This window comes from Rhincodon typus, chromosome 29 (genome assembly GCF_021869965.1).
Source record: "Rhincodon typus isolate 14 chromosome 29, sRhiTyp1.1, whole genome shotgun sequence".
In the NCBI taxonomy this organism is placed as follows: domain Eukaryota; kingdom Metazoa; phylum Chordata; class Chondrichthyes; order Orectolobiformes; family Rhincodontidae; genus Rhincodon; species Rhincodon typus.
Window position 1 is genome coordinate 2,357,804 of NC_063360.1, and position 11,016 is coordinate 2,368,819.

Consider the following 11,016-nt stretch of genomic DNA (forward strand, 5'->3'; position numbering starts at 1 on the left):
CAAAACATAAAATTGTCACAGAATATTTTAATACATTATTTTTAATATAAGAATGGAGTATGTGTTATAGCTATTACAGTGCATCCAAAATACAAATATTGAATGCGGGTAACATCTATTTTCCAGACAAATATATCTACCTCCTGATCTAATCAATATTAAACACTGCTTCATAGAAGTTGTTCACATCTTTATGTTTTTGCTCTGTCTGTAGGTGCTGAGGGATACACGGATGCATCACCTTCGACTCCTGTATATCCTCGGATGTTATGCTGTCGTTTTTATGGTTCCAACTTGGGTCCTTGTCGATGTCTCTGCATTTTTTGTAAACAGCTCAGTAGTGAGTGAACGTCAATATTGATTCTTTTTTTTTATTCATTTTCAGGATGTGGGTGTCACTGGCAAGGCCAGCATTTATTGCCAATCCCTAAACTGAGTGGCTTGTTAGGCCATTTCAGAGGGCAGTTAAGAGTCAACCATTTTGCTATGGGTTTGGAGTCACATATAGGCCAGGCCGGGTAAGGATGGCAGATTTCCTTCCTTTAAGGATGTTAGTGAAAACAATGAGTAATTTTTAAACAAAAATTTGGTATTTACATGATTACCATCACCCATAATAACTCTTTATTCCATATTTATTTAATTAATCAAACTTAAATTTCCTAACTGCGTGGTTAATTAGTCCAAGTCTCTGCATTGCTCATGTAGTAAATATGATTTCTTTTTAATTCTCTTGTAGATTATTTGTGACTATCTTTTATTTATGACCCTTGATCACAAGCAGTAACATATTTCTCCTCCTATGCCATCAAACCTTTTGTAGACTTGAAGACCTCTATCAGGTTATTTCTCGATTTTTTTTTTTTTTTTTTTTTTCCTCTTTTCAAAAGTCTGTTTAATCTTTTACAGTTAGGTATAACTTTTAAATTCTTCTTCATTCATTCATGGGATGTGGGTAGTGTTGGTTATGCCAGCATTTATTGCTCTCATTCCTAATTTTCCTTGAGAAGGTTGTGGTGAACTGTCTTTTTGAACCACTGCGGTCCATGTGCTGTAGGTCGTTTCCCCAATGCTGTTAGCGAGAGTGTTCCAGGATTTTGACCCAGCAATACTAAAGGAATAACGATTATATTTACAAGTCAGGGTGGTAAGTGACTTGGAGGGCACTTGTAAGTGCTGGTGTTTCCACAGATTTGCTGCCCTTGATTTTCTAGGTTTCAGGTTTGGAAGATGCTAAAGAATCTGGAGTTGTTGCAGTGCTTCTCGTAAATGCTAGGTACTGCTACTGTGGTCGTTGATGAAGCAACTGAAGACATTTGGTCCTAGGAAAAAACCCTGAGGAACTCCTGCAGTGACGTCTTGTGGTTGGGTTGATCGGTTTCCAGTGACTACAGTCATTTCCCATTGTTAGATATGACTACAATCAATAGAGACTTTTCCTGCTGATTCACGTGACTCCAATTTTGCAGGAGTTCCTTGATACCACCACACATGATCAATGCTGCTTTGATTTCGAGCAATCACCATCACTTCCCCTCAAGTTTAGTTCTCTTTTTGTCAGGTTTGGACCGAGGCTGTAATGAGGTCAGGAGCTGAGTGGGCCTGACAGAACATAAACTGAGAATTGGTGAGCGGGTTGTTGATGAGCAAATAATGAGTGATAGCACTGTCAACGACTCCTTCATTACTTTGCGGATAATTAAGAGTAGTCTGACAGGACGGTAATCGGACAGGACCTACTAGGGAAATTTTCTATGTTGCTACGTAGATGCCAGTGTTGCAACTGTGCTGGAACAGCTTGACTAGAAGTGTAAAAACTGAAAGAAGTGCGGATGCTGTAAATCAGAAACAAAAATAAATTGCTGAAAAAGCTTAGCAGATCTGGCAGCGCCTGTGGAGAGAAGTCAGAGTTAATGTTTCAGGTCCAGCGACCTTCCTCAGAACTGGAGGTGTGGCTAGTTTGGGAAATCATCCCAGACGTGTCCCAATAAATACATTTTGTACCTTCTTGTATGCCTCTATATCATTTTTATAATGAGACAAGTATTCTAAGAGTGATCTAACCATACTACACAAATCTAACTCTAAACAATTAACCTTTGCTTTTTTTCATGGCTTTATTAATCTGCATCACTGATTTGTGATTTGTCCATCTACCTGCAAATCTCTCTGCTTCTCTACTAAATCAATACTCTCTTCCAAGGAGTATATTGACCCTTGTCCTGAAATGGACATCATGCACTTATATACTGACAATTATTTGCCAATTAAAGGCAGTTCTTCATTTTATTCAATCCTTCCTGTATTTTATTGCTCCCCCTTTATTAATTATGACCCCCAAGTGGTATCTTGTACTTTCAAATCTTGGTCCTTGCGACTTAGTTAAATGATGAACGATGCTGATCCCTGACCCATCCTGTGGATGACCAGTTTGTATGTTTTGTTACTGTCAATGACTGCCTATGACCCCTACCTTCTCTTCTATTTCGTAGCCAAATTGCTATTCATTCTGCTGTATGTTCCCTGACCCCACACATTTTAATCTCGGTTGAGAGATTAATATGGAACATACAACAGTACAGCACAGGAACAAATCCTTTGGCCCACAATGTCTGTGCCAATCATGATGCCATTCTAAACTAATCCCATCAGCCTGCATATGGTCCATGCCCTTGTATTCCCTGTTGTTCATGTGTTTGCCTAAATGCATCTTAAACGTTCCTATCGTACCTACTTCTACAATCTCCTCTGACAGCATGTTCTAGGCACCTGCCACCCTTTGTGTAAAACAAAAAAGCTTGCCTCATACAACTCCTTTAAACCCATGCCCCCTAGTATTTGATATTTCCACCCTGGGAAAAAGACTCCCAATCATCCAACTTATCCATGCCAGTCATATTTTTTATACACTTGTATCAGCTCGTCCCGCAGCCTCCACTCTAGTGAAAACAATCCAAATTTTTCCAACCTCTCCTTACAGGTAATACTCTCCAAACCAGGAAACATCCCGGGAAACTTCTTTTGTACCCTCTCCAAAGCCTGCACACCCTTCCTATAGTGTGGCAACCAAAACTAAACACAATACTCTAAATGTAGCTTAAACATATTATTGGCCTTTTGAAAATATATTGTGCTTGCTATGTAGGATTTGGCCTGCATTTTGTGGACAGGACCTACTAGGGAAATTTTCTAGGTTGTTGCATCTTGTTTACCCTTTCACTTTATTTCAAGAATTCATTAGTCAAACGTGATCTTCCCTTTTGGAATCTATATTGACCATTTTTAATTGTATTTTCAGTTTATAGACAGTTTTCTGATGCATCTTTTGAGTAAGGATTTCATTTTCTGACGCTTCTTTGAATAAGGATTTAATTTTTTTACTTACCCACAAATATTGAGTAAAACTGATGTTTGCCTGGACTTTATCTATTTCCCTTTTTAAATTTGGAATCACATGAACTGCCTGTAGGTCCTCTGGCACTATTCCCTCTGCTACTAAATTTCTAATTATGTGCTATAGTGTCTCTGATATCTCTTCATTAACTTTAAGGTATGCTGAATGCACCCAGCATTTTATCTTCTGTAAAATTATCATTAATATCTTTCATTCTGAGATGTTTTGATATCTTTTTAGATCTCTTTGTTGAGCTCATTCCTGCTATTTTTGCCTCTCTATTGACCAGAGAGGTTAAGTAATAAATATTTCTGCTCACTGTCATTACCTGCAGGTTTATGGTGTGTCCTTTCTCTATCCTGATTTTTCTTGTGTCATTTTGTGTCTAGAATTTTTTTTATATTCCTTGGTAATTTCATTTAGTTGCTTTCCCAACGTTCCTAATTGTCTCTGATTTCTTTCTGAACCTTTTTGTGTTGCCTTTTGACATCATCTACATACTTAAAGAATGTCTGCTCCTTATTCTTGGTTTCATTTTACTCTAATTTCTTTACTAATTCATGTGTATTTTTACTGGCTTGTTCTTTCTTGTTTTTAAGTGGAAGATATTCCTCCTGGACTTTTGACCACTCTTCCATCTGACCATCATGGAAAAAGGGGAAGATACAAAAATAAGTTTTAACAGTATTATAGTTAGGGGATTGGGAATGTATTGGGAAAGAATAATAATGAGTTTTCTATTATTTTCTATGCAATATTTAGTAATAACTGCACAGAGATGTACCGTGTCACCGACTTGTTGCTTGTCTTTTCCAGACTGATGTCTCCCACTGGTACTGGACCCTCATATTGCTTATCATCAGTGGCTTCTGTAATTTTGCTCAAAACATGGTTGCCTTTAGTATTCTGAACCTCATCAGCCCACTCAGCTACTCTGTGGCCAATGCCACGAAGAGGATCATGGTGATTTCAGTATCGCTAATCATGCTGCAGAACCCAGTCACTTCCACCAATGTCATAGGGATGATGACTGCCATCGTTGGGGTTTTCGCCTATAACAAGGTCAGTCTGCCTTATTCTTAAATGAGACACTGCTCTAATCTACTGTTTCCTCCTAATGCTGATCTGCATTGAGGTGCAGTTCCCAGGGATCGACTGACCTCTTGTCTGTTGCCACAATGTGTAGTGACGTTCTTATCTGCAAATATTAAACCGCATGTGTCAGTGGCCTAATCGGCCACAGGAGAATAAAAGGTTATTGGTTCTCAGGGTGTCCTGCTCCTGTCTTATCCTGTGTGTTTTAAGCACAGAGCAAGAAATCTGTCAGAATTGAGGCAGCCAGTGGGGTAGGGAAAGTGATGTTCGCTGAGGCAAGTTCTGTTTCTGCCTCACTATATCTGCTGAGAGAACTCGGTGCTATTAATAGATAAAATGAGAAAGCAATCCCCTCCTGACTCAACCATTACTCACCCAGAGGCGTTTGGCACAATTCAGTCTTTTAAAATGAGAATTAATCTTTAAATTATCCCCACTAACTTCTTATCTCTTTCTAAAACAGGCTAAATATGATGCCAACCAAGAAGCCAAGAGAAAGTTGCTCCCAGTCACCTCTGGGGATCTTGTGTCTCTTGATCGGCATGAAGAACTGTCTGTTGATCAGAAGGGACAAATGAATGGGACTGTGCTGTATTCTCAATACACGGACTACCAGTATGGACGGAATGGCCTGCTGGCTGAACAGTTGCAGTACAACCGGCAAAGTGCCCTTGGAACCACTCATGTTTCCAACCGCTTTGATGTCTAAACATGTCTTAACTTCACCCTTAACTTATTCTACATACAATCAGGAACTCCTGGTTAGCCCATAGATTTTAGAAAGAGGTCTCGGTCTGAGGCCCTACTTTTTTTATTTTATGGTAATGAAGAGAACACTGTAACTCAGACTTTGATGAAGGTACATTTTGCACCTTGTCTGTTGTTTTGTGCATGTGAGGCGTTCATTCTGCCTCGAAATTGTTGGAGTGGGGGGGAGAGCGTGTGAGATGTTTACTTCAGATAAGCATTATTGTGGTTAAGTTATAAACTACCTGCACAAGAACATCTTAGAGAAATACGATAAAGATATTAAAATCATTAAAAGACCCAAGTAGCCCAATATTAAACACCTCCCCCCGCAGCCCCCCCCCACCCCGCAACCACCACCCAAAACCTCGTCAGAAGGTCTACTGTTGCAGTTCCTCCATTTTTACAGGTGATGATTTGTTAATGATCTGTTTAGGCAGATAGGTACTTATTTGTCTGTGATTCATGAATTAGGGAGTATTGATCAAATGAATCCAATAATTGCTACACTGTAATGTAAATATAATGTATCCATGAGTTTTCCATTGGGAGGAGGGAAATCCCATTACCTTGAAGTTGAGATGTTCCTGTACGACCTGTATATCCCCTTAGTACCCCAGCTTGTCTGTTAACCATATATTCCCAGGTCAGTCCAGATTTAATCCAAATTTTTAAAAAAACTGGTGTGTACAGCAGAGGTAGACTCCATTATGATTACACTAAGTTTAAATAATTCAATTTAGCATAGCAACTAAAGTTTCTGTGAGCAACCAATATTAACAATCTGATATGGTGACCAAACTGCTGATTGCACTTTGTCTGTCTTGTGTCCCCACACAGTTACGTTTAATTGAATTGGAACAAATTTGATTCAGACTGGCTCAGTGGTTAGCACTCTTAACTCTAAAGGTTGTGGATTTAGGCCCAACTCCAGAGATCTGACCACAGAATCTGAGCTGACACTTTGATGCAGTACTGAAGGAGCTCTGTGACGTCAAAGGTATTAATTTTTCAAATAAGACATTAAGCGAAAGCCCTGCAATTTTATTTGATGTAAAAGATCCCATGGCACTATTCAAGACACTATCTTAACCAACTTTTATCCCTCAACAATATCACCAGAAACTGATAATCAAGGCATTATCTCATTTGCTGTTTGCATACAGCACAGTCTGTCAAATGATTTGATACATTTCCTACAGTACAACATTCATTACACTTTGTAATAAATTGGCTGTAAAGGACTCAGGACTTGCTATGATGGTGAAAAGCACTGGATAAATGTAGATTTTTCAGTTTTTTTTCTTTTTAATCAGTCCGATGAGTATTGCAATATTTCAGGTCCATAATGGTAAGGAGATTTCAGCATGCAGAGTTAGCGCAAATCCACAATGTAATAAAAAATGGAATGATGTGCAAGTTCAGGGTGGGAACAAATGTAAGCACTCAGTCTCCTTATAAAGAATGAACAAATCAGAAACTGAAGTAAAAAAAAGAAATTTCTTTAAGTGCTCAGCAAGTCAGCCTACAACTGTGAAGAAAAGATATATTTGCCATTTTGGGAGTGTGCTTTTTCCAAGAAGGATATATATATGAAACATAAATCTGTTTGTCTTCACAGCTGCATACTTATAGTACTATTTGCTGTAATTCTAAACCCGATGTTGTGCCATTCACAAACTCGTAAGAATCAGTTTCCTTTCCTTTGGTTGTTTTTACGCTGCTTTCTCTCCAAGAATCAGTTTGTTCTGAATTTGCTGCTTGAATCTAGTACCAGTACCTGTTATTGCAAAGTTACGTTAAATTGCTTCATAAATGAAACCTGTTGCTTGCAAATCCCAGAATGAGTAAATACCAAAGTCATTTGGCCAAGTTGGAAGTTAGCACTGATCAAAAAGAGATATCACTGTTATTAATGAGTGACCAATGGTCGTACTGGCTAAAAGGGAATTTATTTTTGATTTGCACATTATACAGTTTTGTTGCCCTTGTTTCTTCACAGCCTTTTTTACATGCTTTGTTAACATTGTCTATGTAACTCTTTCTCTGTCAGACTTACTGTCTTTGTCTATTTTTTCTCACATTGAATTGTATCCAATTTAAATGTCCTAACAATATGTTCCATTTCCAGTTTCATTGCTTTATTTTTAATGCTGTCTCGTGATCATTGCAGCATCTGTGCAGTTTCAAGATGCACTCAGCAAAGCATTACAATTTTTTTGTGAAATTCTGAATGTTATGAATAGGAGATGTACTTTTTAACATTCATAATTATAATTAAAGCTAACCAGTAAGCACTTACCTTCATGGAAGTTTCATGAGTCATAGAATGAATGAAGGTGGTGGCCTGATTTGCAGTAAGTAAGGAAATTCTGTTTATTGCCTGACACCCTGCAAGTACTTAATCTCTTTGATAGAAGGAAATGGGAAAACAGTGCTCCTCCTTTGTTCAGTCTTTTACTGAGCCTGAGGAGTCAGTGCTCCCGGCCACTTCAAGTGAAAACTAATCTTTACATGGTACCTGATACCATCACCATGTTGATCCTGTCCATTGACTGCATGTCTACTTCAAAAATCTCTGTACATTTTAAAGGTCAAGTGGGCTTTTGAGATCTCAAGGGGCTGATTTTATTATTTACTTCTGGTTAGTAAGGATTCCTGTTCTTAAAATCAGTCCATGTCCCCCACACCTATCAAACCAACTTTCTCAAGGTACAGTTGAAGTTTTTTCTTTGTCTCTGTCTTGCAAAACTGTGCAATGGATTTAGGCTGCAAGTTATTCTTTACTACAGGAATAGTCATTAGCATTTGTACTTAATGGGACCTTACTGTACATAAATTGGTTGCTATGTTTCTAATATTACAACAGTGGCTGCCTTTAAGTGCTTCATTGTCTGTAAAGCACTTTGGGATTTTGAGATCATGAATAAGACTATATAAATGCAAGTCTTTCATTTTTTTAAAAAAAACAAAATCCACACATTATATAGAATAACCTTTGGATTTCTCTAGGAGCCATCACAGTTGTTTTCAGTCATGACTGTGCACTTATTTTCCACTTATGCGTGATAAATTTGTAAACCTGTTTTTAGATCATGATGGTACAACCTGTAGTGAATGCTGGAGAAGCGCTCATTCAATTTGGCAACTTTACAATTACTTTCAGCTGTGGAACAACTGGATTGCATAATCATCCACACTGTTTGAGTCCTAACTGAGAATTAACTCGAGCAATCACTATTCCCCAAAACACTGAACTGTTTGATCCAGTTCAGGAATAGCATTTATTTAACGTGCTTTGTGACATTTTCTTGTAAATACTATTGAAATTTGAAATTAAGTCTACCTCTGAGTGTTTATTTTCGATTGTATAGTGGCTGTATGAAAATACCAGTGAATTATATTCCTTTGTTATAGATCACTGGGATGAGTTTAAAAATGAGTTCAAGTTTGTTCTGACTTGGAGAGATTATCTCAATGAATGGAGATATGTAATAAAATGGATAATTCTGTAGCTAAAATTCTGTCACAAATATAGGAAATCAGGGTTTGCTTCTCGAATTGAAATCGGTCAATTGTGTGTTGTGCAGTCTTACATAATCAGTGGAGTGAAATGTTCTAAGTGACCAAACACTGGCCAGATGTTTTCAGAAATTACATACAGGGTGCTTGGGCTGCAAGGGTAGAAGTTGAGGATTACAGGAACTTGGTACCCAGAGAGAAAATGAGGTGCTATTTCCTGACTTCCTCATTATTTCTAAAGCTTAATTTTTTGATCAGATGTTAATAGAAGATGAAATTCACTTTATTAACAAGTCTTTGTTAATTTTTAGATTGAAACTGTCATCTTTTTGAAGTTTTAAGGAGGAAATATTGCTGAGCAATTCATCACTTCAAAGTTTCACTCATTTTCTCATTGGTATTAACTTCATGATTAGTGCAGCTGTATCACTCTCTCATGCATTATGGTGAAAATTGTGCTTTGCAATCTAAAAGTGAATTAAGAAAATAAATTCGTTTTAGTCTCAAAGTATAAGACAGAATACATGATCTAAAAAAATGTAGTGCTGAGTGGAGACATTGGTGGTTTTGCATTTGCCCCTTGCACCTTTTTCTGGCATCAGTGTGCGTTTTATAAATAAAGTTTAAGAAAAATGCAAATGTTGGGAATCTGAAATTAGAACAGAGAATGCTCTGAGTATTCACATAAAAGCAAAATACTACAGATGCTGGAAATCGGAAACAAACACTGAGAAATCGAGAGAAACTCAGCAGATCTGGCAGCATCTGTGGTGAGAGAAATAATATTTCAAGTTTTATTTTTTCAAAACTTTTATCTTCTGCAGTTTTAAGGAAGAAGTCTGAAGGAGAGTTGTACCAGATACAAAATGTTAACTGTTTCTCTCTCTCTCTCCGTGGACGCTGCCAGACCTGCTGCTCTAGCTTTCTCTGATGCTGTGAACATTCAGCAGGTTTGGCATCAACTGCAGAGAGCGAGGGAGAAGAAAATAGTGTAATAGATGGGAAACATTAATTATGTTCTTTTTCTCTCCTCAAATGAAGCCAGATGTACTGAGTGTTTCCAGCATTTTCTGTTTTTATTTCTGTTTGGACCACTCTGTTTTGTGCCACCTAACTAGCAGGTGAAAGGGAAACTTCCCTGGTATTAAACATGATTCTTGTTCTGATTCAGATCTTTGCTTTCTTTTGTTACTTTTCGAGAAAGGTTCTCACCATTGTATACTCTAAAATACATAAGCAGTGGGACCTGTTTGAAAAACTGGATATCTTTAGGATTTTTCCCCTTTTAATTTGTGATGTTTTAAAATGTGTGAAGATGTTTCCAGATCCATGTATTATTGCACGTTTCCCCCACGTGGCAGTATTGTTTCTCGCGGTCAATGGTTGGAAGTCAATGGAGGTGAATGTATGTGTGCCAACCCTCACTAATATATCATGTCTATCTGTGGAATGTTTTTAATGTTAATGGAAAAAAAAAAGTGACTCTTAAATTAATAAAGTGAAAGGAGAAGCCAGCACTAGAATGTCTTCATTTCAAACAACAGTCAAGATTCTGCACAGCAAGCAGTTTGTAGTCTTGTGGGCACATCGGAGGGTCATTGGGTGGGTGTCCTCTGACACTGAGTGCAATAATCCACGTGCTGAAATCTTGCATTAGTCTAAGTAATATCCCCAGTTCTAACAGGGCAACATTTTAATATTTCCATACTCATACCCTGTCTTTGCAATGATGGCCTAAGTCAAACTGTAAGTACATAAGTGTGATGCTTGTGTGTTGGAAGGGTAGGGTGCCAAGTGGTAAGGGTTAAGGTGCAAGGGGTTCTGGGGAGGGATGGGATTGTTGGGTCAAGGTCTGGGGGAAAGGTGTAGTTTAAGGTGTATGAGGAAAGAATGGGGTCTATTGAATAGTCAATCAGGGATTAAATTATGGGTTTAATACTCCAAGTATTTCATTTAACTTCAATGGGACCAATGAAGTCTCCAGTTTAAATGGATACTGAAGAAAGGTCATTGGACTCAACATGTTAATTCTGTTTTCTCTTCACAAAGATGAGACATGCTGAGTTTCTCCAACAATTGTTTTTTTGTTATTTTTGGAAGGTTCCAGGCGATAAGGAATAGCCCAGCAGAACATTCAATTTTCCAGGCAATTACCTTTGAGTCTGCTATGCTGGGGATTTCTCAGGGTCCCCATGTACACCTCAGATATATGCTGGAATGACAATGTCTGACCTGTGGAAAATCCAGGCCAGTTCATC

At 38.0% G+C, this 11,016-nt stretch overlaps 1 protein-coding gene across 1 annotated transcript in view; it reads left to right on the forward strand.

Moving 5' to 3' along the window:
• Positions 1-10,272, forward strand: part of slc35e1 (solute carrier family 35 member E1) — a 35,271-nt gene extending 24,999 nt beyond the window's left edge. Inside the window, exons 4-6 of the mRNA XM_048614092.1 lie at positions 215-340; positions 4,211-4,456; positions 4,953-10,272. Coding sequence (XP_048470049.1) covers positions 215-340; positions 4,211-4,456; positions 4,953-5,198 — 618 coding nt within the window. The 3' untranslated portion in view covers positions 5,199-10,272. The remainder of the gene's footprint in view (positions 1-214; positions 341-4,210; positions 4,457-4,952) is intronic.
• Positions 10,273-11,016: the final 744 nt, after the last annotated feature.